At 39.0% G+C, this 18,971-nt stretch overlaps 1 protein-coding gene across 1 annotated transcript; it reads right to left on the bottom strand.

Annotated features, from left to right (window-relative positions):
* Window positions 1-5,847: 5,847 nt before the first annotated feature.
* LOC122604454 lies at window positions 5,848-7,332 on the bottom strand. The gene has a single exon (XM_043777347.1). The coding sequence runs from the start codon at window positions 7,330-7,332 to the stop codon at window positions 5,848-5,850; it is 1,485 nt and encodes a 494-aa protein (XP_043633282.1).
* Between the last annotated feature and the right edge of the window lie 11,639 nt (window positions 7,333-18,971).

Here is an 18,971-nt window from a genome sequence, read left to right as displayed (position 1 = left end):
TATTTTTGTGAACCCATCTTTTCTTGATGGGTCCACTGGACTTCTTCCGAGAAGTCCCATGTGCTTGACTAGGTGTTGAACTGGATGAGGAAACTGGAGGGTTCTCTCCAGTTTCTGGAATAAAAACAATTGGTTTCAGTGGAACATTGACCTCCTTTTTCTTTTCGATGTATGCTCCTTTCTGAGCAGATTGTTTTATCTTTTGTTTTTGAGGAGGAGTTTTGACAATTTGTTTTTCAACAGAAGAGGATGCACCTCCTTCCAAATTCTTAATTCTGGCAGTACAACTTTGTACCTGCCTTGACAAATTTTGGATTTGATTTTCCATTCTTACCAAAATGTTTTTTTCTTCAGGCTGCTGGCCTTTGGACTTTGGCTCAGCGGGGGTTTTAGTCTTTAGAGTTGAGGACTCACTTGACTTATGAGGTAAAGGATTGTCACCATATTCCTTTTTAACTGTAGCTTTAGCCTTCTTGGCTCCAGTTTTGACCTCAACAGGGTTGGTCTTAGTGGATTCAGATTTGATTGTGCCAGAGGAATCATAAGGTGTTTCAATTTTAACAGATTCTGGCAATTGGTGAATTGTGGGTAAAACAGCTGCCATCTGAAGATCACCAGATTTCCAGGCAGTTTTTTGAGCATCAATGGTTTTAGAAAAAGCGTCATAATTTTTACCAGATGCTTGAACCCAAGAATTAATAACCATATGTTCTTTTTCAAGATCAAATTTCAGTTTTTGGTTATCTCTTTCCAATGCCTCGTTTTTCAAATCTGACTCTTTAAGAGCCAACTGGACACTTTGCAAATCATTTACTTGACTTTTCATGTTGTTTAATTCAACCAAAACTGTTTCTAAATATCTTTCACAGTCAGTTCTCATGGTTTCAACAAATAACAAGTCATCATTCAATGATTCAGCAATATCCAATTTCAGTTCTGAATCAATTTCGATATCATAATCCCTTACCTTCTTTAAAATGATATCAACCCATCTTCCAGATACAACATCATCCTTCACCACTGGTTGTTGACTCTCCAATGCCATGAAACACATATCTCTAATCTCTTCTTCATCATCAGATGAATCATCAGAGAGTTCCCATTTCCCTTCAGTTTGAGCCATCATGCACTTGTTCTTTTCTTTCTCATTATTTTGTTCAAGAGACATGAGAGCAATCTGGGCCTTAAGTTTCTTGTATTTGGCCTTATAATCATCAGTTTTAACAAAGTTTGGGACAATAGGACCAGTTTGGTAGTTCATCTGACTAGATCTGCATTCCTTCATGAAATGGCCTTTCTTACCACATTTATAGCAGGTAAGATTAGCCTTATCCATTGAGATTGAATTGGAAGCATTATTGGACCCATTAAATCGATTAGATTTATGCTTAAACCTATTAAAGGTTTTAGCAATCATGGCAACCAGATCATCATCGTCAGTTTCCTCACAACCATCACTGAGATTAGTGGTTAGACCAGAGTTCAAAAAGTTGTTTAACATTTCCTTCATAGAATGTGACTGGACATTCTCAGTAGATATTAAAGCAGCACAAGGTTGCCCAGAAAAGTTGGCAGCCTTGGAACTCTGAGCATGGTTTAAAGCATCTTGTTCAGCGAGTAATCTTGCTGCATCATTATCTTCAGTAAATCTGAAGGCTCCATAAAGAGAGGCAAGAGTATGGCTATGCAAGGTCTTTCCTTGTCTTAAGACAAGAACCATGTGTGCCCATTTGGATGGCAAAACATCACAGAATTTTTCAAGAAGAATATCCTTATCCTTCTCCACTCCCAAGCCTCTAAGTTGATTAATTAGGCCAGTAAATCTGGTATAAGTACCAGTTAAACTTTCATTGGGAAGAGCAAAGAAGGATTCATACTTCTTGTTGAGAGCAACCTTTCTAGTGACAATGGTGTCATTTCCTCCTTCAAACTGGAGAACTAATTCATCCCACATAGATTTTGCACTTGGAAATAGCACAAGAGTAGGAATTAGTTCCTCAGGTATAGCAGAAAGAATCATGTTTTTCAGTTTGGTATCAAGATCAACCAATCTGCGATCCTCATCTGACCAATGTTCCTCAGATTTTTCCCTTGTGCCTCTTCTCCCAGTGGGGTCGAGAAGAGGGCTAACACCACTGGACATGGGTGTATATGGCCCATCCTTAAGGATTTTCAACATATACCTCTCTATCCCACCAAAATGCAAGAGCATTCTAGCCTTCCATGTACCAAATGTCTCACCATTCCCATCGAATTTGGGAACAGGAGAGTTGGAGTAATGTACATGAACGTGGTTAGCTCCAGGAGTAGGAGGAGGAGGAGGAGGGTTAGTATTTAAAGGAGTAGCAATATTAGGATTAGATTCATTTGGACCAGAACCATTCTCACCTTCAGCAGCCATCGAAGCAGACCTAGGTTATAGAATTGAAACAATTCAACCTGCCTGCTCTGATACCACTTATTAGTCCCAACTATTACTAGATGGGTGCTGAAGACACCTCTATGTCGATGGTGAGTGAACTTTGCAACACGATCAATTAATCTGGATGTGACCAGTTTAGTTTGATCGTGTACCAGGTTAACTGGAATTAGGTATTAAAGTGACAGAATATTAATACATGCAATAATATAAATGACGAGCATATAAACTGGTGAGACAATATGTAATTTTCAAGTGTATTTTATTTATTACTGTTTAAATAAAATACAAGGTTGATGCGGAACCAAGACAATACAAGAATGTAAATATCCTAACAACCCATGAATTACAATTGATCTAAACTTGGAAATTCTCCTAAACAATCGAAACACTTAGAGTTGTGAAATGTTTCTTTTTGCGATTGAGAGAATATTGCACAAGTTCACCAATATTGCAGAATATATGTATTTGCAAAGTTGTTGAAACAGCTTGTGCAAGGACCTCTATTTATAGTCGAAGATTGAGCATGGGGATCTCAACTTCGATGTACAAATATGGTTGACAGCACACAAAAGTATTGTTTAAATAATCCTTTGTGTGTGTTAAATAAAGTAAGACAAAAGGTTACTTTATTCAACCACTCTACATCTTTGTATCTTTATCCAAAGACAATATCATTGTCTGGTTAAAAGGATGTAGAGTAAAAAGGTCCTCCTCGTAATCAGTGTAAAGCTTTGTAAGAGCATTTACACTGGAGGATTCTCCAGTTGATTGATCTGGTAGATTGTCAACTGGGCTTCGCTGCCATTGCCAATCTCTATTTTCCATTTGTTGTCTTTGACTTCAACTGGAAGGTCTTCAGATTCTAGTCGTCTGATCTCAACTGGAGGAAGTCATCAGTTGCTAAACCTGTACAATGCAACTGGACTTCTAATATTTCGGACAATTCCTCATGCTCTCCAGATGTCACTGGAGAGCTCCAGTTTAGTTAAAACTGGACCTAACAGACACTTCTTGAGATTTGACACGTGGAATGTATCATGTATCCTACTTAGTTCTTGAGGTAGTCTTAAACGATAAGCTACCGGACCAATCCGTTCAACAATTTCAAACGGTCCAACGTACCTTGGTGCCAACTTTCCTTTCTTTCCAAATCGAACCATGCCCTTCCAAGGCGACACTTTAAGTAACACTTTATCACCAACATTGAATTCTAAAGGCCTTCGCCGTTTGTCGACGTAGCTCTTTTGGCGGTCTCTAGCTGCTTTCAGTCTTTCTTTGATTTGAAAAATCCTATCTGTTGTCTCTTGTACAATTTCCGGACCAATCAACTAACTTTCTCCAACCTCAGCCCAAACAACAGGTGAGCGACATTTCTGTCCATATAAATCTTCAAATGGAGCACACTTAATACTTGAATGATAACTATTATTGTACGAGAACTCAACTAGAGGACAATGAATATCCTAGCTTCCCCCAAAGTCCATCACACACGCCCTAAGCATATCCTCCAAGGTCTGAATAGTACGCTCACTTTGACCATCGGTTTGAGGATGGTAAGCCGTACTCAAGTCTAAACGTGTTCCCAATGCCTCTTGCAATGACTACCAAAATCGTGATGTGAAATGACTATCACGATCAGATATAATAGACACCGGAATTCCATGTTTTGCCACTATCTCCTTTATATAAATCCTTGCCAACTGTTCCATTGTGTAGCTCGCACGGATGGCTATAAAATGTGCAGACTTTGTCAATCTATCTACTATCACCCAAATCTTGTCATGTCCACTACTAGTTCTCGGCAGCTTTGTAATAAAATCCATGGTTACTCTTTCCCATTTCCATTCGGGAAGTTGTGGTTGAACTAATAAACCCGGTGGTTTATTATGTTCAGCTTTGACTTTCAGACATGTTAAGCATCCACTGACATAACTGGCTATATCTCTTTTCATTCCCGGCCACCAATACAAATCCTTAAGGTCGTGATACATTTTATCAGCTCCCAGGTGTACGGAGTATCTCGTACTATGTGCCTCGTCCAAAATCACTGTTCTTAATCCACCTGCAAGTGGAATCCATATTCGTCCTACAAAGTACAATACTCCATCCTCTTTACGCTCCATTTGCTGATCAAGGTCACGTAACCCTTCTTTTTCTACATTGATATTCTGCAATGCTTCATCTTGAGCCCGACTTATCATTGATTTTATATCCGAATGAATTGTCATGATCAATGCTCGTACTCGCTTTGGCTTAATTCTTTCTTTCCTACTTAACGCGTCAGCCACCACATTTGCCTTACCCGGATGGTAGCGAATCTCACAATCATAGTCACTAAATAATTCAATCCATCGCCTCTGTCGCATATTCAACTCCTTTTGATCGAAAATATGTTGGAGACTCTTGTGATCGGTGTAGATCACACTTTTCGTCCCATAGAGATAGTGCCTCCAACATTTGAGTGCAAAAACCACTGCACCAAGCTCCAAGTCATGGGTGGTGTAGTTTTTCTCATGGATTTTGAGTTGCCGTGAGGCATAAGCAATCACTTTACCCCTTTGCATTAGTACACATCCCAAGCCTTGATTTGAAGCATCACAATAAACTACAAAATCGTCCGGACCATCAAGGAGGGTAAGAATAGGAGCGTTACATAGATTTTCTTTCAGCGTTTGGAATGCCTTTTCTTGCTTATCTCCCCAATCAAACTTTTTATCCTTTTGGGTTAACTGAGTAAGTGGTTGAGCGATTTTCGAGAAGTTAGCGATGAATCGTCGATAATACCCGGCCAAACCTAGAAATGAACGAACCTCTGATGGCGTTGTAGGAGTCTTCCAATCTTTTACCGCTTTGATCTTACTGGGGTCAACATGGATTCCTTCACTATTCACTACATGCCCAAGGAAATGAACTTCTTGTAACCAAAAGTCGCAGTTCGAAAACTTAGCAAACAATCTCTCTTTCCAAAGTAGTTCAAGAATCATTTTCAAGTGAGATTCATGTTCTTCCTTAGACTTCGAATAGATTAAAATGTCATCAATGAATACAATAACAAACTTATCGAGATAGGGTTTGCATACGCGGTTCATCAAATCCATGAAAACTGTGGGTGCATTAGTCAAACCGAAAGGCATGACTAAGAACTCAAAATGTCCATATCGAGTCCTAAATGTTGTTTTTGGAATGTCTGCTTCATTAACTCTGAGTTGGTGATATCCGGACCGAAGGTCTATCTTCGAGAAGAACCTTGCACCTTGAAGTTGATCGAATAAGTCGTCGATTCTAGGAAGAGGATAATGATTCTTAACTGTCAATTTGTTCAACTCCCGGTAATCGATGCACATACGAAACGAACCATCTTTCTTCTTGACAAACAATACTGGTGCTCCCCAAGGCGAATGACTAGGTCTGATGAAGCCTTTTTCTTAGAGCTCTTGGAGTTGATTAGACAGCTCTTGCATTTCGGTAGGTGCTAAACGGTATGGAGCTTTGGCGACTGGCGTCGCTCCCGGAATAAGATCTATACGGAATTCAACTTGTCTTACAGGAGGTAATCCTGTTAGATCTTCGGGAAAAACTTGTGGAAAATCCCGTACGATAGGAATATCTTCGAGTTTCTTCTCGTTAGCCTGAATGCCCATGAGGTGCTTCTGATTTTCCTCCGCCCGCTCCCCGTATATGAGTAGCATTTCACTATTACCTAGCGGTATACGGACCACCTTCTCATAGCAAATTATCTCGGCTCTATGCTTCGATAGCCAATCCATACCAATAACTACGTCAAAACTCCTTAACGAGAAAGGCAGAAGGTTAACACTGAACAGATGACCTTCTATTTCTAAGGTACAATCATTAACGATTCTATCAACTCTATCAAATTTTCCATTAGCTACCTCAACCAAGAAATAAGTATTCAATATTATGGGTTCTCTATCTAGGAGTGGCATAAACTTAATAGAAACAAAACTGTACTCAGCACCAGAGTCGAATAATACTGTAGCAAGGTGATTGTTTAAGGAAAACGTACCCGTCATAATATTTGGATCTTGACGAGCTTCATTTGCTACCATGACAAAAGCTCTACCACGGGCTTGGTTGGCATTATCCCCTTGAGTCCGATTCCCTCCATTAGCAACCACTTGATTCTGATTGTTAACTCTTTGTCCCTGATTATTTCCTTGATTCTGAGTTCCACCAATAGCTAGTACTTGATTTGGATTATTACCCCTCTGACCCCATGCTCGGTTCAAATTTGGACACGTGTTGCGGTAATGGTTATGACCACCGCACTCATAGCACGTTCCACGGTTATTTATCGGGTTAACAGCATTCACCAGAGCCACCTGCTTGACTCCCACTCGACAATCCCTAGCAAGGTGTCCAAATCGGTTGCAGTTTGTGCACAAACGGCAAGGTGAATTTTCGAAATTATGGAATTGACATTTTGTACACTTTGGAGCAGAACCCGTATATCCGATCTTAGTCGCATCCGTTGCCATCAACCCCGTTGCCACTTTAGCCTTCTTGTTATTTCCATCAGTATTCTTTGACCCACTTGTCTCAGTACCATCCTTCCTTTTCTCATTACCCTTAGACAATGACCCGTTTCTCACCATTTCATCCGTTAAAGATCCTGCTTTCTGAATAGCACGTTGAATCGTGGTTGGCTCAGTTGCTGACACAAGCCCACGAATTTGGGGAACAAGACCATAGATGTACCTTTGGATCCTTTTTGATTCAGGTCTAACTAGATGAGGTACTAGTTTGGCAAGCTCATGAAACCGATCAGTGTAAGCGGCATGTTTGGCTCCTACCATGGAATGATTCCAAAATTCATTTTCCAACTTCTGCATTTCATTTTTCGGACTGAATTCTTCTAGTAGTAATTCCTTAAACTCGTCCCATGTCATCCCCACAGCTGCTACTCTACCCCTAGCTTGTATCTCAGTGTTCCACCATGTCAATGCTTTATTAGTCAGTGAAACTGCGGCATACTTTGCTAATATCCATAACAGCTTCCATTTTCTCTATCCATCTAGTGGCTGCCAATGCTCCTCCCTTGCCATCAAAATCTGGTGGCTTACAATATTGAAACTCCCTATAGGTGCATCCATTATTATTGCCTCCAATGATGTTGTTATTCTGATTACCATCATTGTTATTTTCATTATTGTTATTATTGTTCTCATTATTGTTATTGTTGTTCTCATTGTTGTTATTGTTATTCTCATTATTGTTATTGTTATTAGGGTTATTGTTGTTTGCATTAAGAACAACAGCGGTCACTTGAGTAACAATAATAGGAATAGCGGCAGCTATTTGCTGAGCGATCATGTTTGCAATATCCGGGTTGCCACCATCACCTTCTCCATCATTAACCCCATTATTTCCACCACGACCACCACCTCTACCTCCACGTCCTCCATTTCTTCCTCCTCTATTCATTTTCTACACAAAGAGAAAGGATTTATAAGTACTTGATGAAGACTTTCAATGAATAACTATTACTCATGGCAAAATTTCTTACACCTTGTCCAATTTGTTAATTGTGTTGAGTTTGATCAGCAAACTTGGTCATATAAGCGCATGTGTGTTGTGATGTATTTGTAATTACGTTGCGCACTGTAATTACAACTACATCCCACCACACATGTTTTTATCGTCCAAATTCACATGTCACAAATTCAGCACATCCTTCATAAATAATTTCCACAAAACACATAGATCCATATACCAAGCACGACATTTTGATTAATCAATCAATCTAAAAAAAAAAATTTCATAAATCCAAGAAATTTACAAATTCGAAAGAAGGAATCCAAGACATAAGAATAAAATCCAAAACTAAGAAAGTAAGAAAAAGAAGCTAATGCAAGTTCGATAGGATTCCTAGATAGTCCTTAAAGGCTAGCCCTCCCACGTGCAAGTGGCGTCATAAGGGGAGTTGGAGGAAATGGTGGGAGGATAAGGAGCTTATTGTCGTGCTGGTCCGATCCGGCTCTCTTGAGAGCTTATTGAGCTAGTAGGACTATAGCTTCTGTTGTCCTTTATCGTAGCCTCCATTGTCTTTCCCTTATGAACTCTTTCGGGGTCTGCCTTAGAATCATAGTCCGGGTCTTCCTCCGGCTCGCTGTCAGAATCGATGATTATAACTGTCTTGGAGTAGTAGTTAGGATAATCTGACGGTTCGCTTTCAGAGGGAACTCTAGGCTTCTGAGATGGTTCTTGAGCGGGGGTTTCCTTGTTAGCTGCGACGTCCCTTTTAAGTTGTCGACGGATGATTATGTCCCTCCATGCGGAACTCTTACGGGCTGTTTTCTTTGTACGTGCCATGACTAAGTAAAACTAGCTACGTTAAATATACAGGCCGAAACTCTGCACTAATCTAAACACATAAGGCTTCATCATAATTAGCACTTAAACGCAAATATAAGGCTCACATAACTAGTGCTATCTAATGAAAGTACTCACACATATACGATGCACAAATAGTTCCTATAATGTACACTATATGAGGGTACTTAGGTTATAGTCTAGGTCAAACCACCTAATTCTCTATAACCTGGCTCTGATACCAATCTGTCACACCCCACCTTAGGCGGAATCGTAGGATATGACGAAAAGATATAGTTATAGCACATGGACTTTATAATAGAGTCAAACTAAATGAAATTAAAATAAATGTAATTTCCACAAACGGAAAGTCTAGGCAACACGCCTCAAATAGCAAAGAAGTAACAATTGCAAATAGTGTTCAATGTTTCACATGTAATCTAGGAGTCCATGAAGGATCTCTTTATTGGTCTTCCTAAAGTCCATAAGCTCAATCTTCTTAAACATTGTTATTACCTGAAAATGAATGCTCGAAAATGTCAACATAACGTTGGTGAGTTCGTAGGTTTAAAGGAATACAAATGAGTTTGCTGTGCATGATATATCAAGTTTGGACAATAGTGTAAATATAAACATGTAGTAGCATACTAAATACTGATCAATGCCATCATAGTTATCCAACAACACAATCCCCATCACTCATGCCAACAACTCAATCATGCTTTAAATACCAACAACTATCAGCTGGAGTATAAAGTTGGTCGATAGTTTTCCAATAGTCTTCAATAGATATCAAAAGACATCTATTGCATCAAAGAAATCAATACAAGTAAGCTAGCATACACATTTCATAATTACACGTATTTGTCCATGAAAACAAACAAGTTTTTGACACAGCTAGTAAAGAAATGAAAAGTGTTTTGAGCATCAATTTCCCCCAAAGAAATAATATAAAAAGGGGCCACGAAACTCACCTCAACAAGCAAGTAGTTATGCAAATCCAACAAGGTCGCTGGAATCTACACAACATATAAATATGAACAAGTTACAATTATGGACATGGTCAAGAACCGTCCATTGTAACCCGTATTTGATGTAATACACATATGGCTACTTTCAAAATATTCACAACTGATTTGTCATATATTATTAAGCTACAAGTCACATAACTTAATATATGGTATTTGTTTTAATGATTTAAGATTAAATTCTACAAGTTCATATTCACTGAAATTTTTAGTAAATTTATCTATTTTTTATTAGGATGAAACGAACGATTCAAGATTCCAAATCTTAACTACTGTTACCTTAGAGGTTATATACTTACATGAATTTTTACATAATTTATTTGGCACGTTAACTATTTTTAAAAATTCAATGATTACAGACTAGTCAGAAAAATCACTGTTTGCGCACAGAAAAGTTTTATAAAAGTTAAGGGCCTTTGAAGCTTCAAAAAAATCCAATTTTTTTACTGTACAATCTTAACATCTGATAAACGTTTCTGGAGAAAAATAATTTTCCAGTTCATAAAATCGACCAAGATATGAGTATTTGAAGTCGACCAAAATCTGTTCGGAAAACTCAGCTTTGCGCAGTTTTGTTATAAAATTCGTTTGACAACCTTAACCTTCATATTTTGACACGAAACCACTTCTGCCAGAAAGTAGACTTTCTGAACTTAATTTTAGACACCAAAAACATGACTTAACCAACTTCCATGACGAAGATACGACCTTTCAAAGTTAACAAACCGAATCTGTCCAGATTCAGAAATAACCCAAACTTACTGTTTTAAAGACTATTACAACTAATATTCATATATAAAGTTTCAAAGCTTTCCAACACCTATTTACATCTGTTATTATGAGTTCCATGCCTTCATAATTGAATTTTCTCTAATTACATTAATTATTATGATACAATAAATACATAAACTTTTAACATTAATATGATTTATACTTCAAGCTTTTGATTTAACCCTAAAAAAACCCTTTCATTCATTATTATAAATTTGCCATAATATATATTCATCAAATAGGTTACTTATAAATAAAGATTAATAAATAAAAAGATATGCTTATATATATATATATATATTAATAAATAAAAAGACTAATATATATGAAAAGAGAAAACAAGTGATTTTATCCCAAGATTGATGATCTTCTTCTTAGATACCTTAAAAAAAGAATAGAATATAATCTTTAAGAATTTTATTATTAATTGTAATTTAAATCAAGATTCAATAGAATTATAATTAAAGTTACCAAAGTTTGCTTTGACAATGAGATGATTAAGAATAAAAAAAAATATATGATGTTGTGATGTTTTGGTTGTTGATCGACAAAAGAGAAAAAGAATCAAAAAGGGTTTTGGTTTTTTTTTTTTATATTTATTTAGGGTATAGTTATTATATATATATATATGGAGATAAGTGTTTTAGTTAGTTTATGATTAGACTTAATGCATCATAAGAATATGCTACTACATGTTTATATTTACACTATTGTCCAAACTTGATATATCATGTGAAACATAAAGAGATCCTTTATGGACTCCTAGATTGCATGTGAAACATTGAACACTATTTGCAATTGTTACTTCTTTGCTATTTGAGGCGTGTTGCCTAGACTTTCCGTTTGTGGAAATTACATTTATTTTAATTTCATTTAGTTTGGCTCTATTATAAAGTCCATGTGCTATAACTATATCTTTTCGTCATATCCTACGATTCCGCCTAGTGTGGGGTGTGACAGCCTTGGAGAATAAGAAGGAGGAGGGGGCATGTCAGCTAACATTTCAGGCATTTCTTCATCATTTTGTGGTTCAGCAACCATGATGTAGCCCATGTCACCTTCCAAAAACTCACCAACAACAACTTCTTCTTCACTTTCTTCAGCGGCAGCGAATGTAACTTCAACATGTGAATCTTGTGGACCAAACTCGCTGCCATTGTCATCTTCCATCTCAAGATCTGCAAAAATGTTAGTCTCGGTCCCTGCACAAACAGTTTCCGAGACATTTATAGAATTTGGGGAAAGGGAACCTGGTGCCTCAACCTCAGTGTGTTGTGTATTTGAGACGAAGAAGGGGGAATATTTATTTGGGGTGGAGTTGGACTTTGACCTCTAGTGGGTTGGGGTGACCCAGATTCTTCACCAACCTCTCCTACAAAAATTTGAGGTGGCTGCCTGCTGTTCCCATTTAACTCGTCAACAGCCTGTTGGGAGGCTGCTGATGGGGTGGCTTGGGTACTAGTGTCCTTGGGCATAGAGGACTTCCTAACCTTTGGTTTACCCTTTGAATCACTCCGCTTTCGTTTTGGGACGACAGCGGAGGGTGAAGATTGTAGATTTTGTGTTGGGGACGCTGCCTTAGGATTAATTTTGGTCTTTTTAGAGGCTTTGGAGGTCGCTGGGGGGTTTATCAGCGAACCAGCCTCAGAAGGCATTTCGGCGTCCACAACGACCGTATCAGCCACTTCATCAGAAAGAAGTGCTACCTCCCAGTCGCTGTCTTTAAGGTATAAAGAAGAGTTTAGAGAGAAGAGTACCTCTTTCATATGTGCAGTGAGGCGAGCAACCAAATGTTCAGCAGGTTGCTTGTAGATATTGTTGCCGACCCTTGCAACTTGAATTGTGGCAGCATTTGGCTGGTCATATTCATCACCCAGCGCCTCTTTAAAGATAAGAGAGAAAATTCTCACAAAAGGCACTGTGTGAGATTTGTTGTTCAGAGAGACCTTGTTCTTCATATCATTGAAGATCATCAAGGCAAAGTCCACGAATCTTCCTTCAGCCAGAGCGTGGATAATAGGCATCGAAGTTGAAGACGCCTGATTATAAGATCTAGAGTTACCACCCATACACTGGATCACATGAGTAAATAGAACTCTCCAGATCCCGGGGAGATTTTGTTTCAGGGGATTGCTTGGGATCATCGGAGGGTTCCTCAGGTTGTGATTATACCCGATTGAAGGCAACCATGCCTTCCATTCATCATCTCCAGCAGCTTCTACAAAAGTATTATCATTATTTTCTTGTGGGAAGCGAAGAGTATGGCGTAATGATGCTGGAGTGATGGTGATGGACTTTGTTCCTTCTCGAACAGTACCAGCGATCGGCTGGGTGGACTCATCATAGTTACATGTCCACCAGAACTTACGAAGAAGATGAACATAAATCTTCTCCGGATCTGCCATTATACAATGACTGGCAGGGGAAGCATGGATGAAATCCAACATAGGCTTATATCCTTTTGTACCTTTTGGTACGTCAGACGAGCCGAGATGGTTATTAGGTTTAGCAACCATCTCTGAAGCAATAAAGGAGATGGAGAAAAAGTAGAGGAATTTAGATAGGATTTCGGAGTTTGTTGAGTGGCGGCGGAAGCGGATGGAGTTTCAGATGATGATGCCATTTATGAAGTTTGGAAGAAGATTAGAAGATGTAAAGAACAAAGGAAATAGGTAGTATGATTTAGAGATTAGACAAAGATGAACAGTTTGAGAGATTTTAAGAGATTAGAGAGAAGATGAATAGTTGAAAGCAAGCGTGAAAATGAAAATATGAGTATGAGTTTGTATATATAGGGTATGGTGATGGAACATGATTGGTCAAATGAAAAGACAAAGAAGTTTTCTCTCTCTCTCCTCATTTTCAACCTGTACAGTTGTTTTTAACAACTGTAAAAAAATATATATGTATATAAAAAATCTTTGTGAGTAACGTTTTAAAAAAAATATTTACAAATACTTGAGTGTGCGCCGTATGAGTCTGACAGGGCCAGACTGTTAGAGGCACAGTCACAGTTTCAAGTGGACAGGTGACGTACTCAAGTAAACAAGTGGGTAACTTTTTGTTGTAAAATATATCATATGGCTCAAAAGACTGCCACGTTGCCAACATAGTTACATCCGAAATAGTTAGTTTCAGATCTAATCCTATGTTTTATTTAATATGTTAAAATCCAACAACTATTATTTTAATAGATCATGCCTCAGCAAACACATTGATAAGGACACGTTTTCTATTAGATGTCAGTGAGCATATGACACACATATGGTCGCTGAGATACAATTTTTGGCAAATTGTCAGCCATCAACGGATTTTATAAGTCTTTACCATTAGCCGTTTGCTGATGGACTAGATGGAAACTTTTGGCTTTCCATTGCCTTTACTTTGCTTTTTCCCAAAGCAACAGGGATCAACGGATTTTAGAAGTCTTTACCAATAACCGTTTGCTATTGGACTGGATGGAAACTTTTGGCTTTCCATTGCCTTTATTTTGCTTTTTCCCAAAGCAACAGGGATCAATGGATTTTAGAATTCTTTACCAATAACCGTTTGCTATTGGACTAGATGGAAACTTTTGGCTTTCCATTGCCTTTGTTTTGTTTAGCAAGCAAAACACACTTAAACTTGCTGACAAAATCTTAGCTTACAAATGATATGTAAGTTAAGTAGCTGAGTCACCATTCAACATTCCCAACCTACTAACAAGATCTTTAAATCTCTTTTCATCTAAGGGTTTTGTGAAAATGTCAGCGAGTTCATCATCAGTGGGAATGAAATAAATTTCAACATCCCCTTTCATGACATGGTCACATATGAAATGATACCTAATGTCTATGTGTTTGGTCTTGGAATGTTGAACGGGATTATGTGTGATAGCAATTGCACTTGTATTGTCACACATAATGGGAATCTTAGTGTAGTCTAAGTCATAGCCAGCGAGTTGGTGTTTCATCCAGAGGACTTGTGCACAATAACTCGCTGCCGACACATATTCTGCTTCAGCAGTGGAGATGGACATTGTATGTTGTTTCTTACTAGACCAACTAGTTAACCTCCCCCTCAACAGTTGACATCCTCCACTGGTACTCTTTCGATCTAACATGCAACCAGCATAGTCAGAATCGGAGTAAGAAACAAGATCAAAATTGGACTCCTTGGGAAACCAAAGACCTAAGGTCATAGTACCTTTCAGGTATTTGAAGATTCGCTTAACAGCGAGAAGATGAGATTCTCTTGGAGATGCTTGATATCTTGCACATAGGCAAGTGGCAAACATGATATCAGGATGACTCGCTGTGAGATACATTAGCGAGCCAATCATCCCACGATAGTGAGTGGGGTTCACATGCTTACCGTCAGGATCAGCATGGAGATTATTGGGAGGAGACATGGGAGTTGGCTTGGGAGAAATATCAGACATATCAAATTTAGCCAACATGTCTCGAATATACTTTCCTTGATTGATGAAAATACCATCAGCAAGCTGACGTATTTGCAAACCAAGAAAGAAGGTTTATTCTCCCATCATACTCATTTCAAAGTGAGATGACATAAGGGAGCTAAACTTTTTGCATAGTTTAGTGCTTGAGGATCCAAAGATAATGTCATCAACATAAATTTGGACATACAGTATATGAGCGCCTTTTCGAAAGATGAAAAGAGTGCTGTCAATAGATCCTCGTTGAAAGTTGTTAGAGAGGAGAAATTCAGAGAGGGTATCGTACCAAGCTCTAGGAGCTTGTTTAAGACCATATAAAGCCTTATGAAGATGATAGACATGATGTGGCTTGGCTGGATCTTCAAAACCAGGTGGCTGTTCGACATAGACTTCTTCATCGAGTTTTCCATTTAGGAAGGCACTCTTAACATCCATTTGATAGACTTTGAAGTCTCGATAAGCAGCATGTGCCAAGAATAAGCGTATAGCTTCTAATCTGGCCACTGGAGCAAAGGTTTCATCAAAGTCGACTCTTTCTTCTTGAAGATAACCTTGTGCAACCAGCCTAGCCTTATTACGTATAACAACACCGTCTTTGTCCATTTTGTTTCTATACACCCATTTGGTACCAATAGGTTCCTTACCAGGTGGTAAAGGAACCAAAAACCAGACATGTTGTCGTTGAAATTGGGTTAATTCCTCTTGCATGGCAGCAACCCAAGAGGGATCAACCATTACCTCACCAATATTTTTGGGAGTGATCATTGACAAGAAGTTTACATAAAGACATGTGTTTCTTGTCGCTGATCGAGTGACAATGCCTTGCTGAGGATTACCAATGACTTGGTGAGCGGGGTGACTCGCTGTCCACCTAAGTGCAGGAGCACTTGAAGAACCTAGTTGAGTATCAGCGGAAGATTGAGTGATGGGGACAGCAGGGAGAGGATTGTATGATGAGAAGTCAATGATGATAGTGGGTTCAGCCACCGGATGATCACTTGAGTCATTTGACTGAGCTGAGTTATCGTTGATGTTAGAGTCATCAGCAGACTCCATATCCTCAGCATTTGCTGAGGCATCATGAAACTCATCCTCAGCGAGATCATGAACATCCTTAGTCAATGATCTATTGTTGGTTGAGGCAGCCTGGATTGATCTCAAAATAGGCTCAACTGGCTCAATAGAGTAAATATGAGCAGCAACTTGTTCCTCATCAGTACTTACTGATGTATCCTGAGATGTCTGCTGATGACATTCAGGTAAGGTACAAGTTGCATCAGAAAATGAGTCAGCTTCCTCATTGGAAGGATTAGTGAACTCACTAAGTACTTCTTCATAAAAAGAGGATTGTATGTCTTTTAGAGTAGATGAACTTTCATCAAAAGTGACATGAATGGATTCATCTACTTTTTGAAGGCGAACATTAAATACTCTAAATGCCTTGCTTATAGATGAATATCCTACAAAATAACCATCATCAGCTTTGGGATCAAACTTGCCTAGGTGATCCCTATTATTCAAAATGAATACAGGGCATCCAAACACATGAAAGTATTTAATTTGAGGTTTCTTACCTCTTAAAATTTCATATGCTGTCTTATCATGTCTCTTAACAATCAGACAGCGATTTTGGGTGTGACAAGCTGTGTTGACAGCTTCAGCCCAAAATTTGTTTGGAAGGGAGGACTCACTGAGCATTGTTCTCGCTGCCTCGATAAGTGTTCTATTTCTTCTTTCAGTGACACCATTTGCTCAGGAGTTCTAATAGACGAGAAATTTTGTGAGATCCCTTGATCATCACAAAAGGATTTAAGAGTGTGGTTTCTGAACTCAGTACCATGATCGCTTCTGAGTTCTTTAACCCTTATGCCATTGAGATTTTCCATTTTCTTAATGAAATTAATAATCTCATCAGCAGCATCACTCTTGGAGTGAAGGAAGATAGTCCAAGTGTATCGTGAATATTCATCCACGATAACTAAGGTGTATTTGCTACTTCTTAGGCTTTGGACATTCACAGGACCAAAGAGGTCCATGTGAAGAAGATGAAAGCATCCTTTGACAGAGTTGGCTTGCTTAGTTTTAAAAGTAGCTCTATAGCCTTTACCTTTTTCACAGGCGCTGCAAAGCCTGTCTTTTTCAAAGGATAGATGAGGAAGACCACGAACCAAGTTTTTCTTAGCTAGTGAATTTATGGTTTTGAAGTTCACATGCGACATACACTTATGCCATAACCAATTTAGTTCAGCTGCTGACTTGGCAAAGAAACAAGTCTCGCTATCAGTTTTGATAGGAGTGAAGTCAACAAGATATACATCTCGTTTTCTGGGAGCTACCAATACGACTTCCTTGTTAATATTTACAACAGTCCCTTGATGTTTATCAAGAATAACTTTGTAGTCAACGTCACAAAGTTGACTAATCCTTATAAGATTGTGTTTTAATCCGTTTACATAGGCAACTTTGGAGAATTTGATTAACCCATTTGAGAGGAGACCATAACCTTCAGTTTGTCCGGTGGAATTATCACCAAACACTACAGTAGGGCCAGTAGCCTCTACGTAGTTATCCAACAAGGTCTTTGAGCCAGTCATGTGTTTTGAACATCCACTGTCCAAATACCACACTCCTTTTCCCAGTGAACCCTGCAAGGATAAAATAGAAGGTTTTAGATTGGTCCACTTTCAAATTCGCTGACAGGCATGTCAGCAGGATTAAGTGGGTGCATCAAAGGTAGTGGTTGGCTCAGTTGAAAGAGCTTCCTCGAGATTGGGATAGTTTCCAAAGTCAGCAAGCATATGGGTTCTGTCATTCTCGTCAGTGGGCATTGTGTTACTCCCATTTTCTTGAAGAACAACAAAGTTGCTGACAACATTGGGAGCACTAAATTCAACCAACATCGCTGGTCGTCCCCAAGAATTGGAGATAACACTCTGAGAATGAGGAATCTCAATACGTTGAGAGGCAACATAATCAGCTAGGTTAGTTTGATGAGTGCCATATGGGCTAGTGACAGAGCCAGTGTCAATGATGATAGATTCATCAGGAGGGCTCTCGCTGATCCTAGTTGATGAGATGGTTTCACTGATAGGGTCAGGTGATGAAACACATGCTGAAGTGGAAGCACTTGTTTGCATAATCACTTCAGGAGCATCTCTTGAGCCACTGCGGTCAGTTGCAACATGTCCTCTAATGCCACAAAGATAGCATTTTCTATTTGAGGAGTTGTTTTGTTGATTGCTAAGAAGGAATTCCTTGAGTTGAGAAGACAAGTCATTGACTTGCTGAGCAAGTTCAACAATTTTAGGATCTGAAGAGGTCGAAGCCTTGGTCTTTGCTTTGGACTTAGGCTTTGATTTCTGCTTGCAAGAATTCCTTGAGAGTGGAGGAGGACCCAAGAGAGATTGTCCAATGGGGTCATCTAGACGAGGCGTAGAAGAGGAGGCAACTTGTGATCCTCTTAAAACACTCCAGGCTTGTTTCAGATTTGATTGAGAGGAGGAAGTCCTAGGTTGATGCACTCTCCTGGGAGTGGTGGACCTAGATTGACGATTTGGAGTAGCAGACCTCCCTTGTCTGTGAGGGAGGTATTCTCCAATAGGAACAGAAGATTGTACCTGCTAAGAGGACAGTTGTCCTCTGTTAGGAGTGGAGGATCTCACTTGCTGATGTGGCAAGTGTCCTCTTTGAGGAGTCACACTCCTTATTTGTTGCTGAGGAACATTTCCTCGCTGAGGAGTTACATTCCTCATTTGTTGCTGAGGAATGCACCCTCGTTGAGAAGTGGTTGGTCTATGAACTGACTGAGGCATCTTACCTCTTTGAGGAGTTGAGTGTCTCAGAATTGATCGAGGTGGAGATGACTGAGTAGCTTGCTGATGGACAACAGGTTTAGCTTGAGATGAGCTTTCATGTTGAAACCTAGCATCTCTAAACTTTACACGTCTCACTATAAGACGTTCATGCTGAGGTTCCTCAG

The sequence above is a fragment of the Erigeron canadensis genome, chromosome 6 (assembly GCF_010389155.1).
Source record: "Erigeron canadensis isolate Cc75 chromosome 6, C_canadensis_v1, whole genome shotgun sequence".
NCBI classification, from domain to species: domain Eukaryota; kingdom Viridiplantae; phylum Streptophyta; class Magnoliopsida; order Asterales; family Asteraceae; genus Erigeron; species Erigeron canadensis.
Note: the sequence above shows the minus strand (reverse complement) of the source record. Positions and strands in the feature narration are given on the sequence as shown.

What these genes read in the sequence shown, in the direction of transcription:
- LOC122604454 (XM_043777347.1), bottom strand. Translation starts at nt 7,332, where the DNA reads ATGACATGGGACGAGTTTAAGGAATTACTACTAGAAGAATTCAGTCCG.